This window comes from Silurus meridionalis, chromosome 2 (genome assembly GCF_014805685.1).
Source record: "Silurus meridionalis isolate SWU-2019-XX chromosome 2, ASM1480568v1, whole genome shotgun sequence".
Classification (NCBI taxonomy): domain Eukaryota; kingdom Metazoa; phylum Chordata; class Actinopteri; order Siluriformes; family Siluridae; genus Silurus; species Silurus meridionalis.
In genome coordinates, this window is record NC_060885.1 from 5,504,901 (window position 1) to 5,532,892 (window position 27,992).

Here is a 27,992-nt window from a genome sequence, read left to right on the forward strand (position 1 = left end):
CCTCCCACTGGGTTGTGAGGCGGGGCGTATGTGGTCATAGTGACGTCACAAATCAATAAAAAAAAGAGAGAAGTCAGAGGAGGAGGAGGAAAGAGAATGGGAGGTGTTGGACCGCCATGTTGGATAGGAAAGTAGATTGTCACTGCAGTTCTTTGGTTCTTTGAATCTCGTTTATCAAAAATGTTTTGTTTTTTTTGTCATTTATTTCATTTCGTTCCTTTAATCAGAAAGAAAATGTTATATGTTCAATATTCCCCAACACATCTACATACATGAACTTTGACACCTATGATGAAAATATGACAAGGACATATTATGAAGAACAGAATGAGTAGCTTCACCTCTCATATCTTTCTCTCCGTGTCGTTCCTACCCATAATAATTGTCAAGATTCTGACAAAAAAAATAACACAATATATTGCATTGTGTAGCGTATATATGAGAGTCACGTGACAAAAGAACGAACGACTCGGACCAGAGGACACATGAGATGATCTACTCAATTATGTTTCCTGTGTAATGCACTGGATACCGTATACTACATGGGAGTCACGTGATAAACGACACGAACGACTTGGACTAGAAGAGTTGAAAGATACAGAGATTTTGCAATGCTTTGCTCGTGCAATATAAAATTAATGAATCACTCTTCGAGACGACTCATTCTTCTGAGTCACATTGAAGGCTTCTTCAAAAATTAACGAATCGGAAAACCAACTACCTGCATGTCTTCCCTCACCACATCCATAAACCTCCTATTTAGTCTTCCTCTTTTCCTCCTTCCTGGTGGCTTCATCCTCAGCATTCTCCTACTGATGTCCCTCCTTTGCACATGTCCAAACCATCTTATGAGTTGCTCAGTAGCTCCTGGTTCCATAACCTCAAATGACTGTATATGACTGTGGAAAGGACATTACTCATAACCACACATGCTCATTTTAGCTCTCACATCTCTGGTGTTCTGTATTGTTTAAAGACTATAATCACACTCTTGATGTCACCCAAATGAGGATGGGTTCCTCTTTTGAGTCTGGTTCCTCTCAAGGTTTCTTCCTCATAACATCTAAGGGAGTTTTTCCTTGCTACAGTCACCATGGCTGCTCATCAGGGATAAATACACATCATTCACCTTGACTGTTAAATTCTGTGAAGCTGCTTTGAGACAATGTCTTATGTATGTGGTCAGCCACAATTCTGGAGGCTTTGTGTATGCACCCCAGGTCTCCTCACCTACATCAGCACCTGCATTTCATAACACTCTTGTGGCTGATGAACACAAATATCCATAAGCACACACCAAAATCTAGTGGAACATCTTCCCTGAAGAGTGGAGAGAATTATAAGAGCAAATTGGGACTAAATGTGGAATGCACTACTCAAAAATCACATACCGTACTCATGACCAGGTGACCCAATACTTTTGGAAATATAGTGTATATAAGGGTAACCTTTGATTTGATGTATGAGAAGAGTGAATAAAAGGGGGAAATGCTTATTGGGAAAACTTTTGAAGGAGCCACCTCCCTAGCAACTACACTCAACCTAGCAACAAGTACAAATTCGAATACAAACTAAGTGTACGCTAATTCTATGCATAAATTGATACGTGTTTAACGTGAGCTAATAGTTTTAATTCTATTTATTTTGAATAATACAGACAGTATGTGTAATTCAGACTGGTTTTTGTATTATATTCTCTTTTCATAGGGATTAAATGTTCTCGAATGTATAATTGCAATATTTATTTGTTTGTTTTATTATCATTTAAATTGATTATTCAACAGGTTTGGGCACAATAATGACAATAATAATAAAAGAAAAAACTACTCGTGGAAATTTGACCTTTTCAATATGGCGGCTTTGTGGCCGTGTACTTCTTGGGTATAAGCGGAATCATTAATTGAGTGGAGTTTGTTTCCTCACGGGAATCTTTACGCGACGGACATATAGGCTCAGCAGACGTACATAAGAGATGGATGGAAAAATGTTAATTTAATGCTTAAAAAATATTCTGGTTATAAAACAAGGCAGCGGGTGTGATATTTTCTTTATAGATTAAGTATGTTTGTTATTGTGTTAGGGTAAAGTTTTTGCTTCTTACTGCTGTTGATAAAATGCAGGTACATTGAATGAGTGATTGCGGAATGGGGATTTTTTCTTCTTTGTTTATCTTTTGATATCGAGGTCTGGAGAATGTCAGGTTACTGATTGTCCGGTTGAAATCGTGATCCATCTGTGTAACTCCGAGATGCCTAACAGCGGCAGCAGTAACAGCAATGGAGCAGCGGTGAAGGGGAAGAGGAGCAGGCGCCGCAGCAGAGCTCCGAGAGAAGATCCGGCGAGAAACGAGCTCGTCTCCAACTCTCTCCAAAGCGCACAGCACTGCCTCCTCCAGCAAGATCACGGAACCGCCTTCGTCCACTTCCTCCTGGCCCTAAACCTCGCTCCGGCTCTGAAAGATCTGGCAAGAGTAAGATACATTCACTGCTGCTCACGAACAAGATCAGACCAGCTTCCAGAAGTGAAACTCACAATGCTAGATCAAGGCTCTGGAAGATCTGGCAAGAGTAAGATAGTTTCACTCCTGCTATAAATAAAGATCAGACCAGCTTCCAGAAGTGAAACACACAATGCTAGATCAAGAATAGTTTTAGTCCTGTTGGAAAAATAAGAGCTCAGACCAGCTTCTAGAAGTCAAAACTCCTAGATCCAGGGTCTAAAAGATTGGGAGGAAAAAATAAAGATCAGACCAGCTTCTAGAAGTCAGTCAGAACTGCTATCCAGGATTTGAAAGATTTTGGGGAAAAAAAAGATCAGACCAGCTTCCAGTAGTCAAACTGCTAGATGCAGGATCTGATAGATCTGGCAAGAGTAAGATAGTTTCACTTCTGCTATAAATAAATATCAGACCAGCTTCTAGAAGTCAACCTCAAATTGCTAGATCCAGGTTCTGGAAGATCTGGCAAGAGTAAGATACATTCACTGTTGCTAAAAAAACAAGACCAAACCCACTTCCAGAAGTGAAACTCGCAATGCTAGAACAATTTTTTACTCCTGTTGGAAAAAAAGAGACCAGACCAGCTTCCAGAAGTTAAATCTCAAACTGCTAGATCCAGGATCTGAAAGATCTGCCAAGAAAAAAAAGATCAGAGAAAGTTCCAGAAATCAAACTCAAATTGCTAGATCTAGGCTCTGAAAGATCTGACAAGAAAGATCCATACAGATAGTTTTTCTGGGTAGTTTCTGTTGCTGGAGCGGCAGATGAGGCCCGCTGTCATTACGAGAGCGGCCTCTAGAGGCGAATCACTGACACCACGTGCTATTTGCTTTATTATAGTTAATGTTTGTCATTTATAATTTATTTATATAATTGTTTATTAATATTATTCATATATTTATTTAATGTAACACATTTTCATAATCCAGTTTTTTTTTTATTTGTTTATTTTGGTAATAAAATTAAGTATGTGGATTGTTATGTTTTTTTAATAAATTATTACCGTTATTTCTTTTTGTCCAGTGTGCATTTAAAAAATCGGTTATGGGCGAGAACGATCCAACTTAGTTATCGGTATCAGTAAAATCGGTCGACTTCTAGTTTCCAAAACAGAAACCTGGCAAAATAATAGTAATAATAATAATAATAATAATAATAATCACTGACAATTTTAAGAACCACTGCCTCAAGTGTTGCATTGGTGCTACTACAAGTTTTTTTCTGCTCCTTTTCTATTTACTAGCTTTTTTGCGCTCATAATTATAATCCGTTGTCTTTCGGAAAACCCACAGGAGTCCTTTAGGTTCACGCTCTTGAAATGGGCCGACGAGCTGGACGGAGTCGGGCGCATCCAGGAGCTCTTCGACTGCTACGAGCAAGCGCTGGAGTTGTTCCCTAAAGACGAGGTGATCGTCAACAGCATGGGCGAGCACCTGTTCAGGTACACTTCTTCTTTCACGGTATGTACCTCGTCGGAAGCAGCAGGAGAGTGAGATGTTGTGATTTTTGCCTGGATCTCAGGATGGGTTTCAGGGACGAGGCGGCGGCGCATTTCTACAAAGCCCTGAAACTGAAGCCGGACTTCCCCGAAGCCAAGGAGAACTTCTACAGGGTGGCTAACTGGCTGGTGGAGCGCTGGCACTTTCTAATGCTCAACGATAACGGGCGAAATCGCAAGTACCAGCTCGCTATCCAGAGGGCGGTACAGGACGGCTGTAGGAGCGTTCTGGATATCGGGACCGGCACGGGTATCCTCGGGTAAGAGCACGTGGAGTCAGGATAGCATGTTTAGCAGTGCTTTTACTCGACTTTAGACATGTGAGAATCCAGAGCCTTGTATCATTAGATCGACTTATAACCTCATTATTGTAGGTATGTCCAGGAATATATCGCCCATAGTTTTTTTTTTTTTATATATATATTGTTCTCAAGCGACAATACTGTAGAAACATATATTAGAGTAGTCAATTTACTGTCCTCTGAAAAAATAACAACATACAGCCATTATTGTCAAAAGTAAGTACACCCTAAGCGATAACATCTGTACATCGTGTAATCAGGCAAAGCCACACGTCGTATTCATCACGTTCTTGTTTTTGTCTGTTTGCGTATCTCGTGTTAGAGCAGTTAAAATGTTGTGCTTTGAGTACAATTCTCTCATACTGAATGTTCAACATGGCACCTAAGGATCCCAGCAACAACCTGTGCAGCTCTGGAGAAATTTACTCCAATATATAATGATTCCTGAAATGTGAGGGGTGCACTTATTTTTGTGAGATACCGTGTGTGTATACATACACACACACACACACACACACACACACCCTATAAGTTTATCCTTAATAAGCAAGCCAGTGGCAACAGTGTCAAGAAAAATCCTCCCTGAGGTGACACCGAATGTCCATTCATTACAGTTCCTTCATTGTCGAGGTTCTAAACCGATGCAAATCCGTTTCACGACATTCGTAGCCCTAAGCCTTTTGTAGCAACCATGTTTCTGATGATACAACTTGAAACCTTCTGTCAGGATGTGCGCGAAGAAAGCGGGCGCGAGGGAAGTGTACGCCTGCGAGCTGTCGAAGACCATGTACGAGCTGGCGTGCGAGGTGGTCACGGCCAACGACATGGCGGACAGCATCAAGATCCTACACAAGAAATCGCTTGAGATGGAAATCCCGAGAGACATTCCCCACAGGTCACACACGCTTGTGCTCTTTATTTATTATTAATACTAAATCTGCATTTCCGCCTTAGTGTCATTTGTATTTGTATTTTTTTTCGCCAGGGTGTCTTTGGTCGTCACGGAAACGGTGGACGCCGGGTTGCTCGGAGAGGGAATCGTTGAGAGTTTGATTCACGCCTGGAAGCATCTGCTCTTACCGCCGCCTGTAAGTTGCCTCATTCGGTTCTTTTTTCGAGTTACTCGACCGACACCACTTTCTATGAGAACGATATTAATAGCATGAGGTCCGAATACATTCCTCATTTATTTACACTCCGTATTTTATTCTATACTTCATAAATAACGTGTCTTTTAATTTCTTGATTTTATTTTTTTTCTCTGAGCAACTGCAAGCCAACAATTTTCCTGTGGGATCAATAAAGTATTCAGCTTAGACATTTTATTCATACAACAGTCTAAATACAGGATATTTAATTTATTTATATATAACAATTATATCCTATAATAGTATAATAGACATTTTTATACTAATGGTCTTATAATAGGATTGAGGACAGTTTGTGGACATCTGAATAGGTGCTTTTTGAACATCCTAATTCTTTTTTTTTCTGTTAGAATAACCTCCACACTTTTTTAGGAAGATGTTCCACTAGATATTGGAGTGAGCATGTGGAGATTTGTGTTCATTCAGATACAAGTGAGGAGGTCTGAGGTACAGTCAGCATTCACATTCATCCCAAAGGTGTTCAGTAGGGATGAGATCAGAGCTCTATAGCAGGCCACTGAAGATCTTCCTCTCCAAAGCATGTAAACCAGATCTTCAAGGAGTTCACTTTGTGCACAGGAGCATTGCCATGCTGGAGCAGGTGTTCAATAGGGATGAGGTCAGAGCTCTATAGCAGGAGATCTTCCACTCCAACCCTTATGAAGTATATCTTCATGGAGCTCAAGTGAAGGCAAAATTGTAATTCTGTAACTACAAGTTTGTGGTAACAGTTTGAAGAAGAACCACATATTTGTTTACATTTGATGACAAATTTTTCATCAAATTTCTCTGAAACTTTAAAGGGGAATGCAGAAACCCGACAGTAAGGGTTCAATATAAAGGTTTTTTCTGAAATTATTACTATTATTTTTATTACTATTTATTTTTTATTATTTTTAAATAAATACAAAAAACTATTTTAAAATATTACATTTTCTTTAGTTTTTTTTGCATTTATTTATTTATTTATTTATTTATTTATTTATTTATTTATTTATTTATTCATTTTTTATTCATTTTTATTTCTTCATAATCATTTTAGTTTTTTTTTTTTTCCCCATCCTTTCCAAATCTGCTGTCCTCCTGCAGAATCCTCTTGGCCCGAGTGCTACACATGTTAGAATATGGCTGTATTCTATACTGTCTTAATGAGACCGTATAGAAGTGGGAAATAATTCATATGTTGCAATGTCTACCTTCTCGCAAGAACTCTGAAGACGTTCCAGTTTCCATTCCTTCCCGAACGGGGCGAGTCATTCCCGCCGGCGCCACCGTGTTCGCAATGGCCGTGGAGTGCCCCGAGATCCGCAGGCACCACAGGTGAGAGGTCAAGAGTCGCGGGCGTGTGTGTGTGTGTGTGTGTGTGTGTGTGTGTGTGTGTGTGTGTGTGTGTACTATGGACGGCATGTGATTCACTGATTTGCATTCAGCACGGAACGCAACGATGTGATGCACTGGTTTAAAAAAGTGTGCATCAGATTGTCGTAACTCAGACCCCATGTCCGAGTAGACGACATAATTAAGTGGCTCAATACTCAAATTAGTTTTAGCTATTTACTAATCAATTACCAAGAAGTTTCAAAACTTCAAATAATACATAAACAAACCCAATTCAGACCCATCTCATGGAGCTCTCTGATGAGAACCATCCTGACAGCAATGGCACCCGTCAGCTTTCACATGCGAGTGCGAATTTGGTATAAACAATCCTTACTTTTTATATCTCACACCTAGTAAAATTTACATATTTTTTCTAATATCTCCTCCCTCACAATTTACATACACCAATCATTTTACTGGCTTTGCATATCCCACCTTTTGCTCACGTGTTTTCTGGTAAGTTTCTACCTATTCTTAGTAAAATTCCCACATTTCCAGGAGGCCTCATTCACCTCCATACGATTCTATGTACAAAAAATATCTCTTGATTAGTGACCTTGTCTTAAAAAAAAAATCCCCTGATCGTGCACTTTTGCACTCAACAATGCAACAGATCCTTCACCGCAATATTCACACCTTTTCTTAAAATCTCGTCTGGGTTTTTCCCTCTGTCTGCAAATCATCCTTTGTTTTGTTTTGTGTAGACGTGGTATAGAAAAGTGTTAGTTTTTTTTTTTACTAGTTTTACAAACCAGGACTTTAGTTTTAACACACCAGCAATTTTTTCTTAAAATCTTCTTAAAATATATTTTTTTTATGCCATAATACTTCTTTATATAACAGTTCCTGTCTTACTCTCATCCTGTCTGCATCTTCAGCTCATGCTCTCACCGAAACATCTTACTTCCTGTGTGTTTTGGACATTGTACCTCTTATACAAATTTTTTAATCTAATTTCCTACGTTCTTTATTATCTGACGATGTGTTGTGCCTATTAACCTGTTACTCTTTCCATTTTTCCCCTTATTTTTCTAAAACTGCCGGTTTTTCTAATCCCTAACCTAATCCATCAGCCGTATCTGCTCACTCGCCTTCATAACGTTTATCACATTTACAAGCATTTAGATTATTCTCTGCGAAGCGGAGTATTATACTATATTAATGCTGAGTAATGGTTATATGTGTTACGCTTGAATTTAAACTAATATAAGTGGTAATATGTTATCTGGAGCATATTGCTAAATGATATTATATGATTCTAGATTTTACTACTAATATCGGAAGCTGACCTAAACTAAATTACATGGGTGAACTTTATGCAAGATGAGTCCAGACGTCATGCGGTGTCTCTGTTTTCTCCGCATAGCCGAGGTGTTTAACCACATAGGCAGCTCCATTCATCACTTCTGACTGAATTTTGCACAGTGCATGATGCACCTGCACTCACCAACCCTATTAAACCTGACTTTTCTACTATTATTGCTGTTATTATTATTTAATATCATATATCATTATATTATAAACCGAACTAGATACATTTCTCAACAAGATTCAAGCTGGCACGTGTAACATGATGCATACATTTTCATTATTTAGAAAATGACCAATCGTCATATTTTTTATATAGATTGATTTTTCTCAGCGCCACCGCTGCTACACGAACATGACGTATCGCAACACTATGGAGACCGAGGCTTGTCCCAATGTAGAATACAGATTGACATGGCAGAGGTAGAGCTGCATCTATCTGGAGACAGAAAAGGGAAAGAACAACCGGTTTTAGTTAATCTTTTTTGTTGACTTTTTTTGTGCACTTTAGAGGCCTGTTTGTGGAAAGAGCAGAAGTCACTTAAGTAAATTGGAGATTTTCTGTCTGTGAACCGAAGAAATAAAAGCAAACTGTCTGCACCGTATTCAATTGCAAGCTTTGTAGATTTTTCATTCGTAACGATCGAATCGCACTGCAACATAATTGGGCGAATCGCATCGGTAGCTGCTCTATATGTATCTTTTTATGTATCGTATCCTTGCCTATGCATCGAGATGAGAATCGCATCGGCCTCGGTTACGGAGATGCGCATCACTATTGTGTACAGTGTATATACAAGATCTTATAGTATAAAGATGGTTAAGAACGAGATAACCGGCACTTATTAATAACATGGTGTGTGTGTGTGTTGGTTGGTGCAGGCTGTGTGTGAGAGCAGTAGGGGGACTTGATCTGGCTGCAGCAGGACCCATCCGCGGTCCTGTAAAGTGTTCGGGGGACGCAGACGAGTCGTCAGAGCCGTATACCACAGAGAGACTTAGCCGTCTGCCTGGAGGCTTCACTGCCCTCACTGAGCCCTGCAGAGTGATGAGTATAAACTTCAACAACCCACAGGTACACACACACACACACACACTGCAGGAACTCAGCTAGTTCTCAATTGAGTCCTGGTGAACTTTATCCTTAATAAGTTTGATGTCTGGAACAAACACATGGACAAAACACAGCATGTTTTCATTATATTGTTTAACCTCTCTATCTCTCTCTCTCTCTCTCTCTCTCTCTCTCTCTCGCTCTGTGTTTTTCTATCTCTTTTTTCTTTTCAAGTTATTAACACACTCTTGGTTAAATACACTTTTCAAAGCTGAAAAGAAGGAACATAACTTTTTTATTATCTTACATAAATACTTATCTACTTGCATACTTTCTTACATACATACATCTTTATATGTAGTGCTTGGCAAAAGTAGGGTTTTTGGGGCACATGCAACAAAATTGTTAAAAGGTAAAAACAAGAAGAAGCTGGGGAAAAAAAACCTGGAAGAAGGTTTGACATTTTTGGCTTTAATAAAACGACTTTTATGAGAAGGAGAACAGGAATGAAGATGTGATCAGACTGCCTCACTCCCACAGTCAAACATGGAGGTGGATGTTTAATGTTTTGGGGTTGTTTCAGAGCAGCTCAAATCGGTAAAGCCCAGAAAGCCCCTGTGCTATTTCGGTAAAAATCTTGAAGTCTCAGGTGTTGGCTGTGGAAAAACCATAAAACTCATCTCTTGGCAGGGGAATAGAATCCAATAAACTCGTGTTTAGGCATCAAAATGCAGTTCTTGAACAGGTAACGTGCAGAAAAGGTATCATTTGGATCAGTAATTGGCGTGTACAACCATGATGATCGCTAACACTTTTGGTTACAACAGGTTCTTTATTTTTCTTCATTAACTCTGATCGATTGTGCTGCAGGAGCTGGAAGGCCTGTGTCTGAGGGAAGCAGCTCAGCTTCGCGTGCCACTGATAAAGGACGGAGATGTTGACGCACTGGCCGTGTGGTTTCAGCTGCACCTGGACCAGGAGAACAGCATCTCTACCGGCCCGGACGAGGACACGTGCTGGGAGCAGGCCATCTACCCAGTCCCGTCTCGTAAGACTACTTTCAAAGAAACGTCTAAAGGGTGAAATGTAGTATCTATTTAGAAAAAAAAGTGTTTATAGACTCACGGTTTGCCGCACAGCTGTCCGAGCTGCTGTTAGAGAGAATTTATCACCGCCCCTTTGGAGACCTGGACAGCGCTGTGATATGATCTAGAACGCTGTTAATATTCTGATTTTGCCTCCAGACTACAGTGTGAAGTGCACCGATGAACTGCTGGTGGAAGTTTCCTGCAGAGACGCTTACCTGAGAGTATCCTGCACTGGGGTAACAAGCGGCAGCCAAACGCCCCACATGGATGAAGCTGCCTCTGCTGAAGTGCCTTCAAATCCTGAACTGGAGCTCTGCAGTGCTCTGGCTGGCCTCCAGACGGACCATGAGCTTCCAGCTCAGCCGTTTTTGCTGGAGTGTTCTGAAATCGCTCTCCTCAACAACGCCAATTATCACGAGTGCTTCCAGGAAGCACTGGCCAAGCTTTTTTCCTTCTTCCAATCACGTCAGTCAGAAGTCATAGAGGAATCAGGTTCCTCCTTAGGTCCGCTGTACGTGCTGGACGTCTCTGAAGGTTTCTCAGTGCTCTCTCTGATGGCAGCGCGATTAGCACCGGTGCGAGCCTACAGCTCGGTGGAGAAGCAGCAGCATCAGGCTCTGCTGCGGCTCCTGGCACGGGAAAACGGAGTACGCGTGGATGCGCTCGAGTTCTGGCTCGGCCATGTGGAAGACGACTCAGCTGTCCTGCAGAGGCCCGACTCGGAAAAGCTGTGGAGCGCCATCATGCTGGATTGCGTGGAGATCTGTGGCCTGCTCAGACAAAACCTCATGGAGAAGGCCACGTTCGCTCGGTATGAGCTTTACCTCCGATTCCTTCAATACAAACAACAGAAATATGATGACTTGGGCAACTCAAACCTGGTACTAATATATATATATATATATATATATATATATATATATATATATATATATATATATATATATATATATATATATATATATATATATATATTAGTCTTTCACCAGCTCCTCTTTATAGGAAGTTAATAAGATAAAAAAAAAACATACAGCTTTTCATGTCTTTGAGCAACACAGGTGACACGTCTTGGCAGGGTAAATGTCATGTTTTGGTGGGGCAGAACCAGTCTTCTCTTGCTGGAGTAAAACCCAGAAAAGCCATGTTTTAGTGGAGTAAAACCTAAGATAAGCCATGTTTTGGTGGAGTAAAACCCAAAAAAGACATGTTTTAGTGGATAAAAACAAAAAAAGACATGTTTTAGTGGAGTAAAACCCAGAACCATGTCTTGGCAGGGGAAATCTGATAAAAGCCATGTTTAGCTGGGTTTTGATTCTTTTTTTTTTACCTCACGTTTAAGACGCCAAGCACATTCGTCTTCTGGGATTCTAAGGGACAGGACGAGCTGTATTTTCGATTTTATTAACACCAAATCAATTGTTTAAATGGTATCAAGAAAATAACTTCATGTACTTTCCCCAGAATTAAATATAATAATACACTGACTAAATTGTAGTAAATTTCTTTTTACAAATTAAAAAATAAAGTCAGATTGCTGTAGTGTATGAGGAACGAAGTACTTCAGGTCGTGCAGTTTCAAGTAAAATAACTTGCATGTGAATTATTTTCCTCTTATTTTATTACTTCATAAATGTAAGAAGGAGTATCTGGTTTAAGTTGCTCAAGTCTTCATGAAAAAGCCATGTCTGGGTAGTGTAAACCTCCTGAAGATTAAAAACAAAGGATTAAAATCCTGAAGTCTCAGGTGTTAGCTGTGGAAAAACCATAAAACTCATCTCTTGACTGGGGAATAAACTCGTGTTTAGGTGAAGGCTATAAAGTCAATCCCGGACTTTTAATGCTACAGGTATAAAAATGGATGCTAGCGTGGCGCTAATACGTGCAGTATTAAGTGGCTAGTGTGTCTAGACTGTTCATCTAGACGGCAGAGGGCATGGAACAGCGTGGGGTGATAGTTCTTTGTAAAAAAAAAACAAAAAAAACAGATATCTACAGAAGACTTGAAGTACAGTATGGTGACGAGACGCTCAGCCGCAGTAAGACATCTGAATGGTGGAAACGTATCAAAGATCTCGTGGTGGTTCCCTGTATAAATGTATCAGTAATACAATTACAATAAATAAATAAATGAATGAATGAATGCAGTTTTCACTCCTTGAAATTTGTTCTTTTATTTTATAAACTCAAAAGTCCCGGTTTGACTGGAACGCCCCTCGTATAATGACACGGCTATTTACATACATAAAACTATATAAAGTATAGATCAGGAGGTCCTGTTTTGGCTTGATGACATCATCTGCCGTTACTGGTGTGAAACGAGACTCTTTGGTTTAGAAAAGCGTCCCGGTTTAAATGACAGACTTCACTTTTTTTTTTTGAAGGTGTCTCCTGGAGGACGGCGGCCGCATTTTCCCCGAGCGCATCGTGATCCACGGCGTGCTGGTGGAATCGGACACACTGCTGCAGGAGAGCGCGGTGCAGGGAACAGAACCCACGCTGGGCTTTAACATCGCCCCTTTCATCAACCAGTTCACCGTACGCTTCACTTCACAGCTTTGTACGCGAGCCCTTTCTGTGTGCGTTAACGTCACTAAAGCGTGAATTCCGACTTCTTCCAGGTGCCCGTTCACGTGTTTTTGGACTTGTCCACGCTGGAGTGCACGCGTCTCAGCGCGCCGGCCGAGATGTTCGTCCTCGACCTCATGGACAGCAGCAAGAACTACAGCTGCAGAGACGTCCGGGTAAAGCTGCACACATGCACGTTTTGCAAACAGGAATGCGGTGTCTCCTGAACACGTGCCAGTGTTTACAAACGTTGGCTTGGTCAGATGATTAAAAGTATACAAAATGCCCCTCTCTGTTAACATCCGCAGTCACTGGGTAGTGTCAAGGCCGGTTTTCTGGAACAGACCACGATACTCCGTAATGGCTTTTTGGCTCGCTGCCCGTTTTCCGCTAAGAAATCACCCCCCTTTCTGTGGGTGTAGGCAGCCTCAAATCCTTCACATTTATGTCATTTGGTAGACGCCCTTATCCAGACCGAATTAAATTGACCTAATTTCTACACAACTTGGGATAAGGGCCTTGCTCAGGGGCCCAAAAGTGGCAGCATGGTGTGGCTGGGGCCTTCAGATCCAAACGCTTTAACCACTAGGCTACCACTCTGTCTAAACATGTAATCCCAGATAGACTTGATGACACTGAGATCAGGGCTCTGTGGGGGCCGAAGCGATTACTTGCAGGAACCCCCGGTTCTTGTCTGAACGACATTAGCTGTAAGTTATTCGTTGTTGCTTTGCTGCAGAATGAATTCAGGGCCAATCAGACACCTCAATGGATAAGTATCTGCCTGTATTTCTCCTGTATTGAGGACACCATTCAATGCAGCTCCAAATTCGTGAAGAAACCTCCACCACCATGTTTCACTGCTGCCGGCAGTTTTTAACATATTTGCATCTTTCAAAAAAAAAAAACGATGTAATTCTATAGAATTATTACTAGAGGTGCTACACTTCTATTATTCAGAAAGTGACCAGTATTTGATATGAAGATCGATTTCTCTTTGCTAAATATTTTCTCGAGCATCACAACAAAACGGAGATCGAGCCGTGTCCTGAGAGTCATATAGAATACAGATTAACATGGCAGAGGTAGAGCTGTAACTTCCTGCACACAGAACAGGAAAAGAAATATCCTCTTCCACTCCTCCATAATAACATTACGGAGCTGCTGGATGTTACACATATGGCGATTCTGCACTTTTTGCTTGAAGATGCCCCACAGGTGCTCAATAGGGTTCAGGTCTGGTGACAAACCTGGCCATCACCTTCACCATTTTTCATCAAGGCAGTTGTCACCTTGGCGGTGTGTTTGTGGTCGTTTTCATGTTGGAAAACTGCCGTTCGGTCCAGTTTCTGAAGGGAGGGCGACATGTTCTTTAGAATGTCAGTTATGTCTCAAATATATCCAAGTTTCATATCTATAGTATTATAATATAATGGTTGCTTAAATGTGAGGGTGTACTCCCTTTTGTGAGACTGTAGATATGGAGAGATCTGACAAACATATTGACTGAAAAGTAGGAAATAATGCAGGAACGGATGTGTTCAGCCCAGTGTGTGTTCATGTATGTTACATACAGTGTGTCCTCACTAAATAATGACTTCCTGTCCCTGTTCCTGTCCAGGTTCGAGTGAATGCTTCTGGCAGGGTCACAGCCATCCCCTTCTGGTACCACATCTACCTGGACTCCGATATATTTGTGAGCACGTTCAGGCCGGATTCACACTGGAAGCAGGTGGCCGTGATCCTGCAGCACCCCCTGGTGGTCAGCGCAGGTGACTGGGTCAGACTGTGTGTCTCTTTCCACAAGAGCAGCATTTCTATGACAGCTGTCAGAGAGGAGCGAAAGGAGGAAACTGCAGTTCATTAAGGAAAGGGTTGTGGACTTCAACGAATTAGAGAAGGTGCATTCGGTGAAAGCAATTAAGCATTTCCCGTTCCATTTATTCAAACCTGTAAACTGTAATGAATCTGCCTAATGGGTCGGATTTTAAGGAAAATGGGTTTGAAATGGAAGGAGCACGTGCACGCCAGAAACTTTACAATTCTAGATTTGAAAAGACTTTAAAAAAGAAAAAAAAAAAAAAAAAAGTCGCACTTTTAAAGCGAGAACGTGTTTTTATTTTTTTGGGGTAGATGCAGTCTATAGTGTGTTTCTTTTCTTTTTGGACAACGAGATGGTATTTATCATTGTGTGAATTCTGTAAGAAGTGTTTTAAGTGCGGGGGTCCGTAAGCACAAAACGCAAAACGGACATCTAGAGTAACCCGAAAGGGAAAGGGGGCGGGCCTAATGAAGCACAGAAAGCTGCAATGCGTCTATTCATACGAGGTGATATCAAAAATGTTCGACACCGGTTTTGTAACTCGCCAACAGATGGCAGCACAAGGCTGCACGCACAGTCACAAGGAGCACCGACCTTCATAAATCAGTGCGCCTTTGCGACCAGAGGAATCATTAAAGCAACCAAGCACACCGAGATACATCGTCCTGTTATGTTTAATGGTGTATAAACATGTTATAACATGGAAGAAGACAGACAGGCGTGCTACCCAGATCCCCGTCACCTATAACAGAGCAGTGCAGTTATAAAGCGGTGAATAATCAGGAGTCGGACTCGGCATTAACATCTGTCCGAGTCATCTTAAATATCACACCAGTATCATTTACAATTAATCATATTTTTATATACTTTATTATTAATGGATATAATTATGGTTACATGTAAAAAAAGTTTTTCTCCCGTTTTCACCCCCCCACCACCAAAAAAATCTTTTTACTAATCAGCCCAGACATGTTTCCTATCCAATATTTGCGTTTTTTTATTTATTCAATGAAACATCCTCCAGACGATCACGATCTGGCCTGTCGAGTCGGTATTTACATTTCTACGAGAACTGTTTCGCCGAAAAACGGAATAGTTCCGTATTTATTTAAAGAGTAAGCTTTGCTAAGCATTTAAACAGTACCTAACACGAAACTCCGCCTTTGGTAATTGGAAGCCACGCCCCCTACCTTTCATACTGAGCTATATCCTGAGAGAAAATTCTATTTGGTCAAGAAATGGCTATATAAATGGCACATGAGCTCAATTTTGAGTGTCATAGCATAAGCTGTAAATACTTGTGCGATTTTTGTATTTAATTTTTTTTTTTATTTGTAATAAATTTGCAAAGATTTTAAACACGCCTCTTTCACGTCGTCATTACGTTGTTTGTAGAATTTTGAGGAAAATAATGAATGCATTGAATCCATTTTTGGAACACTTGGCGGACGCGGTGTAATCTGACGCACGTGAAAAGAATGGATTTAAAAAATGAAATTTTTGACTGATTTGTATAATTTTTCTTGTACTAAAGCTTGCGTGTTTTAAAGTTTTAAACGTAAATTTGTCATATTTGTCATTTCCTTGAATACTCGCCAAGATGGACTTTTGTGCGCAGGATTAAACGAATGCTGTGTTATGGAGAAATTCAAATGAAATTGCATTAAATCTGGTCGTTTGAACCAAAATTATTCTGCAATTCGCAGGGAAAATTTCCAGTCTTGAGAATTCCTGGAATTTTGCAACTCTGAAAATTTTACCATGAACATGGATGAAACAGCACCTGGTTTTTAGATGTGGGACCAACAATAGAAAAAAACACTACATACAATATAACAATCTCCACCATTTGGTTTTGTCCACAGTCCCACCCCGGCTGAGGTGAAATGAACTGAACACAAGGGATTGTATAATTTTCCCCCATCTGTCCGTCCTTTCCCCTTCAGTCAATCACTGTTGGCTGTATTATTCCCATAATACAGTAGTACTGGAGAAACCCCTCTAAAAGCTACAGCTGTATAGTTTTAGCACCTCCGCTTAGTCGTTAGCTTCATTATCCTTGGCCATGGTTCAGTTTTCTCAGGCATGATGGGGGAACAAAAGCAGCACTTCGCCACTGTGTGTGTGTGTGTGTGTGTGTGTGTGTGTGTTGGATTATTTTAATTATTATAGAATATTTTATTACCGCAACCTCACAATATTGTGAAGAGAACAGGGGGTGACTAAAATATTAAACATGCATTTCTGCAGAGGAACGAAAGGCTGAATATTAAAAAAAACATTTTTTAAATGTTTAGTCAATAGAAATAAAACCCCCCCCACAAAATAAAATCCCTGGATGGACTGAAATCCCTGTGCCCTTTTGAAGCTGCTGTTCCCGGGGAATAAGGTGTTAAGTGATCTGGGCGTAGTCTGTGTGCGCCTGGTGGTGTTTGGGATCCTCAGAGAGCACGGTGGGAGTGATGTCGTCTACGTCGTCTACGTCTCCCTCCCAGGGGGTGGAGCAGAGTTGGGCAGGGGCAGAGTGGGAGTGAGGGGGTCGGGTGTGTCCCAGACCCTGATAACGGCCCGATGGAGATGGAGGAGTGGAGGAAGCCTCGGTGGCGTCCTGAGAGCCGGAGGACAGGAGCCCCCGGTGTTCGTCGCGCTCTGCGTCACGGGTAAAGTAGCTCTTCCTGGGACGACCCATAACCGTTCGGCCTGTGGGAGAACAACCAGTGGCACGATGAGATTCAAGTAAGACTGGAATCTTTATTCTATAGGACTGTGATATTCCTTTCCATTCCCTCTCTCATCTCGTCTCGTCTGTCGATTGCTGCCGATTGTGGCTTTTAGCATCCATCAACGTGTGTCTGTCCTTCTACACACTTATCCATTCATCAATCTGAATCTGTCCATCTGATTTCTACTCACCAGTCTTTTAATTTCTTTGGCAAACTCTATATTCACCCTTCTGTACACAAATCTATCCGTCTATGATCCTGTCTTTCAGTCCAATTTACTTTTCACCTGACTATGCTTCTATTCTTCTATTTCTGTACCCATGTGTTCATTCATTTTTCTATCCATCCATCTATCTATCCATCCATCAATGATATTTATCCATATTTATCTCTATCCCTCCATCCATCCATCACTGTATATCTCTATGTATCCACACGAGTAGATCCTCTGTATACAGAATATCTATCTGTCTGTATCTATCTATACATATGTAGTTACTTTATTTCTGTCTGCCTGCCCACCCATCTGCCCCTCCCTCCCATTATCCAAATATCTATCCACCCATTTTCTGAAGCTCATCAGTTCCTCACCGACGTTGCGCACTTGCTCCGAAAAGTCGGCCCGTATGTCCGACATGTCCCACATGGCCAAAAAGGAATCGAAGCAGGATCCTTCCTCTGCTTCCTGAATATACGGCTTGTATGTGAAGCTGAAGTGATGAGCGATGGCAGCCAGAAACATCTCCACGCAGATGATGAAGTCCTGCCACACAAGCGCAGATCAGTCAGGTTTACTGAAGTAGATGGAATAAACAGGCAGATATGCAGAAGTGAAATCACGGAGTACCTGCAGTCCTGTGGCCACGGCCTCCACGTTGTCCCAGTCCCACGTGTGAGAGTCTGAAATCACTCCAACCTTTACAAGTAACGCAATGAGCACCGCCTGCCTGTGTGAGAGTGTTTGTGGGTTAGCATTGTGTTCAACACAGAGAGTCAGATTGTATTTTTAAGTACAGCTGTACAACAGATCATCTGTTCATCATGTAATGAAGATATTGCAGGATTACAGCTTCTAATTAATCCGTAAGCAGTGTGTTTGTGTGTGTGTGTGTGTGTGTGTGTGTGTGTGTGTGTGTGTGTGTGTGTGTATATATATATATATATATATATATATATATATATATATATAATATAATTAATGCAAATTAATTTTAATGTCACTGATTGAATTAACACACGATTAATGCAGTTCGCATTTCCGCATTTTTAATACATATATAAACAAACAAATTTAAATGCAACACGTTTATTCGAGACTTCTTTTCTTAATTTAGCTACACATTTAAAAAAAATCGAATAAAAAAAACTCCAATCAAACCAAACCCTTCAACTTGAAACGCCAAAATCCGCCATGATGCACACATCCGGCGATTATATCCGTCCGTGTGGAAACAGCAAAAGTTCCGTTTGGTGTCCTGATGATTTTCGGCGTTTAAAACACTGTAAATACTTTAGAACGTTTACAAGAGTATTTGGTCTTCGTGCTCTATGTTGAGTTTGGTTTCACTGATAATAAACATTTATTTAGCTTTAAGCATCAATATTTGTCCATGTTGAAAAGTCGAAAGGTATTCATTTACACTGGTCTGGACTGTTTTTGTCAACAAAAGGGGGACCAACACAATATTAGGCAGGTGGTCATAATGTTACGCCTGATCGGTGTGTATATATAAATAATTCTGCTCGTTCAGGGATACGGTATGCTAGCATAGCATGTTCGTGATGTATTTGTGTTTGCTTACCAGAAGGAGACGAACACGACGAGTTTGACACACAGGAATTTGCCCACAGGTTTGATCGGCCCGAGTTCTTCTCTTAACGCTTTGTAGAACAGCACCAGGCAGTACATGGCAAACTGAGGGGGAAACAGTAAACGCTGTATTAGATTAGATTTTATGATAAAATTAGATTGATTTTATCTGTAAGGTCACTGATTTTTGGGGGGGAAATTAAACCAGCCAATCGTGATGTATAAGGTCACATGACTACGATCTACTTGCTATAAGTATATACAGTATATATTAGATTTATTATTATATATTATATACATAGATATTTTTGCAATTCTGTTTTATCGGCTGACCCACTGCCTGGATGTCTTCCTCTACCACTTTTTTTGTTTCATTTATTATTTTCATGTTGTCTGGGGAATGCCTTAATAATGTTTAATTGTTATGCAGAGAAGTACAAAGAAAAGGTCGTCTCAGGCAATTGCAAGAATAATTTCAAGCTATCATCTATTTGTACTTGTTTTTTTAAAAGGAGTGAAGTTGAAAATATGGATATGGAAATTGAATTATACCACTTAACCCCATATTTTACAGTAAATTGCGTTCTACATTTAATCCCCCCTATAATAACCTCCACTTTCTGGGAAGTTGTTCCACTAGATTTTAGGGTGAGCTTGCAAAGATTTGGGCTCATTCAGTAAAGTCAAGCCCATTTCAAAGGTGTTAAATAGGGTTGAGGTAAGAGCTTTATGGCAGGAGATCATTCACTCCAAACCATGTAAAGCATATCTTCATGGAGCGCATCATCATCATGCTGGAACATGTTTGGGTCTACAAGTTTAAATGAAGGGAAAAATTTCATGCTACCGCATCCAAAGGCATCGTATATAATATATTGTATTATTCCAAGTTGATGGTGACAGTTTTGAGAAAGAAAAAAAAATCGGGAAAATGTAGCTGTCCCAATACTTTTGTCGATATAGTGTATATGAGGTAGTTTTCTGAAACGCTGTTCAGTAGAGTTGAGGGGGAAAAAACAAGCTTTAAAAATGTGAAAATGGCTAAATGTTGGGTTGGAGAGAGAGTTCTGCTAACCCTCGAGTCATCTAGAGATCAGTCACATCAACAAAACTGTGTGCCTCCAAGTATGTGGTTAGTTTGGGTAAGAACCACAGGGTCCATCAATTAATTGAGGAATCGGATAAGAAGTAATTTTTCTTCATTGAAGAACAAAAGGAACAGGTCTCTTAAAATCAACGAGTAATTTGTTTCCTTTTCAGAAAAAATTGAAATTTTTATTGCTGAAATTACAACAATATCAGAAAAAAATAAACCCATTTAGTGCATTTAGTTGCCAGATTACATCAAAATAAATGTTCGTAAGTAATGCAAAATTGATTTTTATATTTTTATTTATTTATTTAAAAATTATTATTCATTTATTTGTATTGGCTTGTTTTTTTTACTCATAACTCTAATTTAAAAAAATCATAAATAATAAAAAATAAATTTCGAATTACAGAAGAAAAAAAAAAGGTAAACACATTGTATGGTGTTTTCTTTGTGTTTTAGTTTCAAATTATCCTGAACTGCTGTGTTTTTTGTCCTGAAGCTTCTCTTCGCCCCTCGAATTACTCGAGGAATCGTTTCAGCTCTGGTTAAAAGTGACGATTTTGCCAAGACTTTATTGAGACTTTATTGAGATCTAAATATAAACACCCTAAAAAAAGTTGTACTGATCTGTGTGAGGTGAAACTTGGAGCAATTTCAGTTCTTTCGCATATTTCTATGTTTTGTAGTAGCGAGAACGATGAAGAAAGAGGTACATACGAGCTGGGAGACGTTGTTTATGATCACTAAATAGGTCCAGGCATTTTTGGAGCTGAAGTTGCCTTCATCATAAACGTTGCAAAGTTGACAGATCCTGAAGACACACACACAAAACATGCAAATTCTTCATCAAGATGATTCTATTCATTCTATTCATTCAGGGATAAATACATCTATTCATGTATTTATCTCTGATGAGCAGCCATGGAGACTGTGACCAGGAAAAACTATTAGATGTTATGAGGAAGAAACCTTGAGAGGAACCAGACTCAAAAGGGGAACCCATCCTCATTTGGGTGGCAACAAGAGTGTGATTATAATCTTTAAAACAATACAGAACACTGGAGAGTGAGAACTAACATGAGCACTGGAGTGGGTGATTATGAGTGATGTTCTTTCTACAGTCATTTGATCAGATTATGGAACCAGGAGCTACTGAGCAACTCATAAAATAGCTCAACATCTGCGATCACCTGGTGAGTAAATGGGACACTCACATTGCCACGACTGTGGTGAAGGGTCTTACGACTGTGTACTGCAGGACACCCAGCTTACATCTCAGCAACAGGACCCTGCACACACAGCATTCAACAATCACAAATCAACACATCAGGATGTAATCAAACAATAATCAGTGCTGAAGTGATGTGATGAAAAAACAAATTTGGTTTGAAGGCTAATTCATTGGTAAACTTTCTGAGAGTAGTTTCACCTCAACAGCCTAAAGACTCATTAAGTTACTGAAGAACTTTGGTGATTCCTCCATCCTTTAATAAATCCCCATGGGTCAATCAGGAGTGGCCATGCACGTAACTCTGAATCACATGACCACCACAAACCTCTCTAATGAAGTACTCACTCTCCCATGGGCCAGGACGGGCAGCAGCAGAGCGGCGGCAGGTGTTTCTGCTGTTCCTGCGCCCCCAGCATCTGCACCAGGTTGGGATACTGCTTCTCCAGGTAGTTTAGCAGGAAAATCATGAAGTTGTAAATGACGTAGGCTTCGTAGCACTCCCTGCACGTGTCCACGTAGATCGCGATTTTCGGGTACTTCAGAGCAATCCACTACAGGCAGGAAGAGACATCGGGTTACGTTTTTCAGGTCAAAGACGCCTTGAGACACGAGGCAGAGACCCTCTGATACAAAGTGTGTCAAACATAACCACTTATATTAATAAAAAAACATCATATTACAGCAGGTATATTAAGACAAGTAGAACTAGGATTGTTGAACATGCTGTATATTTTCAGTTGTCTTTTATTTTTATTAGATTTGCAGTTTTGTACATATTTTCCTTTCAGGTGGACTGGATTACATTGGCATGCGATTTTTCGGGGTCATTTTCAAAAATATTATAATCTTTAATGTTTTTACCCATTAATTACACTGCATAAACAACATTTTTGGTTCTTGAACACTGTTGGCTGGTCCCTATAGATATTTGGCTGCTGATCACGAAAATGTTTTTTCTTATTGTTTGTGTCCAAACAGTTTCCATAAGAGACCTATGATCAATATTTTGTGCAGTCTGGGCATGTCCAGGCATGAACTCAGGACAGGAGTAGGCCGGAGTCAGCCTGACACTTTATAGAAGTGGATTACATGCACAGATGCTGCTCATTGGATTAATATCAACGACATGTATGTAGTGTTTCAGAATATAGCATTGCCTCAATAGCGCTGTAACAAGTCATTTAGATCAGTGGTCCCCAACCCCTGATCCGTGGGTCAATTGGTACCGAGCCGCACAGAAAGAATACATAACTTGCATTATTTCCGTTTTATTTATTATCTGATTCTGAACGGTTTTATTTTGGAAAATGACCGGATTCTCTCCTCCACATCTGTCTATGACTCACTCTTGATGCATCTCATGATGCCTCGGTCACATGTCTTACCTCCATCCACTACCTTCTTAAAGGGGCTCCGGCCGCTAACACATAAAACATTACCGCTAAATTCAAACCCCCAAGCGAACAAAACGAACAAAATACAACACAGTGGATTCATGTTTATTATTACATTTAGAAAATATCCGTTTTTATGGTCGTATCATTTTATTTTGTTGTATTTATCCACCACACCTTAAATGCCGCTCCGTGAAGATATTGTCTGACGTTAAACCGGTCCGTGGCGCAAAAAAGGTTGCGGACCTCTGATTTAGATGTTTTACGATTGGTGTCGGTCGATACGTCTCGTCGCTGTCTTAACAGCCGCGATGCATTCTGCTATATTTGTGTCGAGTATACGCTTGTTCATCAGAGACGATTGCTGACTGTGAAGAAACTGTACTTCGAGCTGTAAAATCGGTGCCTCACGTGTACTGCGTGACGTGTGCTGTCTGTCTGAGAGCTCGGCTCAGAGGCACTCAGAAGACAATGCCGTTTGCCGTCCTGATGATATGAGGCGAGAACAGAAAGACCACGTGACGCACTGTTACTTCCGTTTGACCAATGTGTCTGCTGACTCAAGTCATTTGAATACCCAAACACTTCAAAACTGCAGTAATGGTGTTTGCTGTCACCAGAAATGAAAATGACGAGAACATGGAAATGCGCGAGTACCTACTGCAATATCTGTGGAGATCTGAAAGTCGTTGTTCTGTTACTGAGACTGCAGCTCGGCTACACAAAGTGCTTGTTGTTTTATCTGTGAATGGGACGGTCGTGCCAAAGAGTTACAGGAGTGTAAAAAAAGTTAGTTCCAGGACAGAAAAATGTGGCGCGTGAACCGTTTTGTCGAACGTCTTTTTTCCTCGTCTTCACATAAAACTGGGACTTATGAGGGATTTTGTGAAAGCAACGAACAAAGACGGCGATGGTTTTCGTTAATTTAAGAGAGATGTTCCCAACAATAACTAAGGGTATGATCAAAGAGGGCTTTTTTGAGTGACAGGCGGTTCAGAGGTCTGTGAGTTGGGCCAGAAAAGATTGCGTGGAAAGCCTTTGACGTTGTTGACGATTTTCTTGGAAATGACCGAGCAGTGTTTTATATTCAGCTGGTAGACAAACTTCTCATACAAAACAATGAAGTGCAACATGTCCCTCAAAATCCGCTTTCCTCCACTCACACCTGGAAAGGTTTCACTGGGACGTTGGTACAATGGAAAAACGACATCAGGGGATCTGGAATCCATCAATGCTTGGTCTGATGGACACCGCAATGTGATGCACCAGATGTTGAATTGAAATGAAAATCAGGAGCAAAACACTTTTTAAATGATGTTGAACTTCTATTCGAAACATAAACACGATTAACTACGTTGTTGCTGATAAACAGTTAAATGCCTTTTTCTCGGAGTTCCTACGTGATGCAGCAAAACCAAACATTTATTTGTGCATATCCACCACGTGTCACAATCAGCAAAAAGGAAGCAAAAAATTAAAAAATTAATAAATTAATTAAAAAAAATTAATAAAAAAAGGTCCGTACCTTTAACGGGTTGCGGATCCCCGGCTGAAGACCCGTGTTTAATGTTTTTTAATCGGCTCTTAAAACTTTATTTTTTGAGGATAGATTTTTAAATTTTTATATGACGTTTATTTTATTTCTTTATTGTATTATTATTTTTTTTTATTTTCTATTTTTATGCTTGGAAAGCGCATTGAGATGCAACTTTTAAAGGCGCTCTATGAAATAAAGATTATGATCATTATTATATATTATGATGTCGCTGAAGTGTTTTATTCCTCTAATACTAAAGTATTAGGACACCTGACTTTCACTCATATGTGGTTCTTCCGAGAAAAAAAATTCTTTTATTAAAATTTTTTTCCTTAATGCCAAAATATGCTTAATAGACATTAGATTTTGACAAGATGGAAATTTTTTTTAGAATTGTTTAGAATTTTTGCCTGACTTAACGAACACCCATGTAACTGAATAATGGAACATCTTCCCAGAAAAGAGAAAGGCTATTAGTACAGCAAATGGGGATAAAATATGGAACTGGATGTTCAATAAAGCACAAACCGATGTTGCGCTCGTACCAAATTTTTGTCTGTATAGTCTTATGAAACGTATTAAACCTTCTGACCAATCAGAATCGAGAATTCAACAGCGCTCTTATAATCAGAACAAACTGATCAGAAAGACTGTTTAGCGTTTGCTGGAGAGGAATGAGAAACGCATGACGCACATTTGATAATCAGATTGCAAATTCAGGACTCCCAAACTGAAATCATGTGCTTTCTGCTGGTTAAGTCCTCAATCGACGCTGCTGAATGGACACCATGGTCACGGACACGATGCTAAAAATGGCTCCGACGCAGCACTTTGGAAGCGGTTTAGAGAAGTAAGACGGAATAATACTTACGCTATCCAAGCTGTATATCGGAACCATCCATAATATCCTTAAAAAAAAAAAAAAGAAAAGGGGAAAATTAATTACACATGGCAACGTGAAAACGCTTCAAGACTCTGGGTTTAAGTGTAGAGTGTTGAAAGACTGACACTGCGCTATATTGGGAGGTGGATTTTGGATCTGAAGGTTGTGAGTTCAAGTCTCGGCTACACCAAGTCGCCACTATAGGGCCCCTGAGCAAAGACCCTTAGACCCCACAATTTTATCATTTTTTTTAAACATATGTTTATTTCCTCTTTTTTTAACATTACTGTTTTTGGGGATTTTTTTATGGGTTTTTAATAATTTTTAAGCATATAAAGCTACATGAATTGTTTAACCTCATACTGATCATTAAAATACACTGCCTTGATATAACTCTAATGCTTGATATTGTTCTCACCTGATGATAGGTTTCTGCAGCTCAGGCTGGGTGTAGTGCACTAGATGCTGAAGTATCCCCCAAAGTGATATGGGAATTGTCATGAACACAAAAATGCCGGCGATGAACCAGGCTTTGTTGTGGGTGCCAACCTGTAAGTCAGGAAAAAAATGTTCCGTAAGATCGGATCAGAACCTCACAGATCATCATGAAGAACCAAAATATTCCGTTATAAAGTTTGTATTTTGTTGAAAACAATCGCTGAAATTTACTGTTACAGAAAAACTAAACTCTGAACATCACAAATATCAATATTGCAGCAAAAAACTAATCTTCAAATATCACTACTGCAGTACAAACTAATCCCAGAACACCATTATTATTAAAGAACAAAACCCTGAACATCACAGCTACTGAAAAACTAAACCCTAAACATCCCCGCTACTGAAAACCTAAACCCTAAACATCACCGCAGTTACTGAAAATCTAAACCCTAAACATCACCGCAGTTACTGAAAAACTAAACCCTAAACATCACCGCAGTTACTGAAAATCTAAACCCTAAACATCACCGCAGTTACTGAAAAACTAAACCCTAAACATCACCGCAGTTACTGAAAAACTAAACCCTAAACATCACTGCAGTTACTGAAAAACTAAACCCTAAACATCACTGCAGTTACTGAAAACCTAAACCCTAAACATCACCGCAGTTACTGAAAAACTAAACCCTAAACATCACCGCAGTTACTGAAAAACTAAACCCTAAACATCACTGCAGTTACTGAAAACCTAAACCCTAAACATCACCGCAGTTACTGAAAATCTAAACCCAAAACATCACCGCTCCTGAAAATCTAAACCCTGAACATCAACGCAGTTACTGAAAACCTAAACCCTAAACATCACCGCAGTTACTGAAAATCTAAACCCTAAACATCACCGCAGTTACTGAAAATCTAAACCCTAAACATCACTGCAGTTACTGAAAACCTAAACCCTAAACATCACCGCTCCTGAAAATCTAAATCCTAAACATCACCGCTACTGAAAATCTAAACCCTAAACATCACCGCAGTTACTGAAAAGCTAAACCCTAAACATCACCGCTCCTGAAAATCTAAACCCTAAACATCACCGCTCCTGAAAATCTAAACCCTAAACATCACTGCTACTGAAAACTACACCTTGAACCATCCCTGAGCCCAGGATCTACATGACTAGATTAGATTAGATTCAACTGTACTGTCATTACACATGTACAAGTACAAGGCAACAAAATGCAGTTTGGGTCTAACCAGAGTGCAATAACAGCAAGTGCAGGATATACAGTGTTACATGATTTACATAAGTTAAATAGAATTGAATATAGGATTATAAACAGTAATTTACAGATGTATATGTACTATGAATATACAGATGAATATATATATATATATATATATATATATATATATATATATATATATATATACATACACACACTATACACACTATAAATATACTATACAGATGAATATATGTGTATTATGAATATAATATACAGGTGGATAGATATGTACTAGGAACAATAATGTACAGGTGAGTATATACACTGCATTTCGTTGCCTTGTACTTGTACATGTGTAATGACAATAAAGTTGAATCTAATCTAATCTAATATGTACTATGAGCAGTAATATACAGATGAGTATATATGTACTATTGACATGATTTATAGATTACTATAAACAGAGATTTACAACAGGATGTGAACGGTGAACATAATATATTGCTATTATTATAAACAGAAGAACTGGTGTATATATATATATATACAGTGGTAATAAGTTAGTGGTGAGCAGCAATACTAAGAGAGCAGTGTGCAGCTGAGACTATCAGTATGAACAGATGTGTGTATAATGATGAAGTTTCCCGTTAATAATGAAGCAGACCTCGGACTTCTGCAGCTCCCATATGCACAGAGGGAGAACCACCAACAGGAGCAAGATGTAGAGGAGCACCACCAGAGGTCTGATCCATCTCCTCCAGTTCCCACAAGTGCACGGCATCTTCTCCTGCTCAATTCTTCTTCCTTTCTTCCTCCTCACATACAGCTAGAGATCCGCTGTGCTGGAATATCACACAGGCTTCTGAGAAACACTAAAGAACTCGGAGGAACCCTGACCCTAATCAGCTGATTCATTGTAAACAAACGCAGCTTGAAACGGGTTAGCGCTCATGCTAACTTCCTGTGACGTAACTTCCGGTGTTTGACTCGTT

At 39.9% G+C, this 27,992-nt stretch overlaps 2 protein-coding genes across 2 annotated transcripts; one reads left to right on the forward strand and one right to left on the reverse strand.

Annotated features, from left to right (window-relative positions):
• Window positions 1-1,908: 1,908 nt before the first annotated feature.
• prmt9 (protein arginine methyltransferase 9) lies at window positions 1,909-16,021 on the forward strand. The gene is made up of 13 exons (XM_046871830.1): window positions 1,909-2,059; window positions 2,185-2,470; window positions 3,790-3,938; window positions 4,019-4,255; window positions 5,025-5,192; window positions 5,283-5,385; window positions 6,653-6,765; window positions 9,016-9,208; window positions 10,058-10,235; window positions 10,432-11,086; window positions 12,657-12,810; window positions 12,894-13,016; window positions 14,462-16,021. The coding sequence occupies exons 2-13, from the start codon at window positions 2,249-2,251 to the stop codon at window positions 14,705-14,707; spliced, it is 2,541 nt and encodes an 846-aa protein (XP_046727786.1). The 5' UTR covers window positions 1,909-2,059; window positions 2,185-2,248; the 3' UTR covers window positions 14,708-16,021.
• On the reverse strand, window positions 15,319-27,958 carry tmem184c (transmembrane protein 184C). Its single transcript, XM_046871842.1, has 10 exons — window positions 27,665-27,958; window positions 25,752-25,882; window positions 25,322-25,358; window positions 21,865-22,070; window positions 21,503-21,577; window positions 21,006-21,099; window positions 19,188-19,300; window positions 18,233-18,332; window positions 17,977-18,148; window positions 15,319-17,362 (listed from the first exon to the last, which is right to left on the reverse strand). The coding sequence occupies exons 1-10, from the start codon at window positions 27,779-27,781 to the stop codon at window positions 17,055-17,057; spliced, it is 1,353 nt and encodes a 450-aa protein (XP_046727798.1). The 5' UTR covers window positions 27,782-27,958; the 3' UTR covers window positions 15,319-17,054.
• Between the last annotated feature and the right edge of the window lie 34 nt (window positions 27,959-27,992).

What these genes read in the sequence shown, in the direction of transcription:
- prmt9 (XM_046871830.1), top strand. Translation starts at nt 2,249, where the DNA reads ATGCCTAACAGCGGCAGCAGTAACAGCAATGGAGCAGCGGTGAAGGGG. An exon ending in ACCGGCACGGGTATCCTCGG is followed by an intron (nt 4,256 to 5,024) that starts GTAAGAGCACGT and finishes ACCTTCTGTCAG; the next exon opens with GATGTGCGCGAAGAAAGCGG. An exon ending in CCGAGAGACATTCCCCACAG is followed by an intron (nt 5,193 to 5,282) that starts GTCACACACGCT and finishes TTTTTTCGCCAG; the next exon opens with GGTGTCTTTGGTCGTCACGG.
- tmem184c (XM_046871842.1), bottom strand. Translation starts at nt 27,781, where the DNA reads ATGCCGTGCACTTGTGGGAACTGGAGGAGATGGATCAGACCTCTGGTG. An exon ending in CGATATACAGCTTGGATAGC is followed by an intron (nt 22,071 to 25,321) that starts GTAAGTATTATT and finishes TCCTGCCTGTAG; the next exon opens with TGGATTGCTCTGAAGTACCC. An exon ending in GGAGCAAGTGCGCAACGTCG is followed by an intron (nt 17,363 to 17,976) that starts GTGAGGAACTGA and finishes GTTCTCCCACAG; the next exon opens with GCCGAACGGTTATGGGTCGT.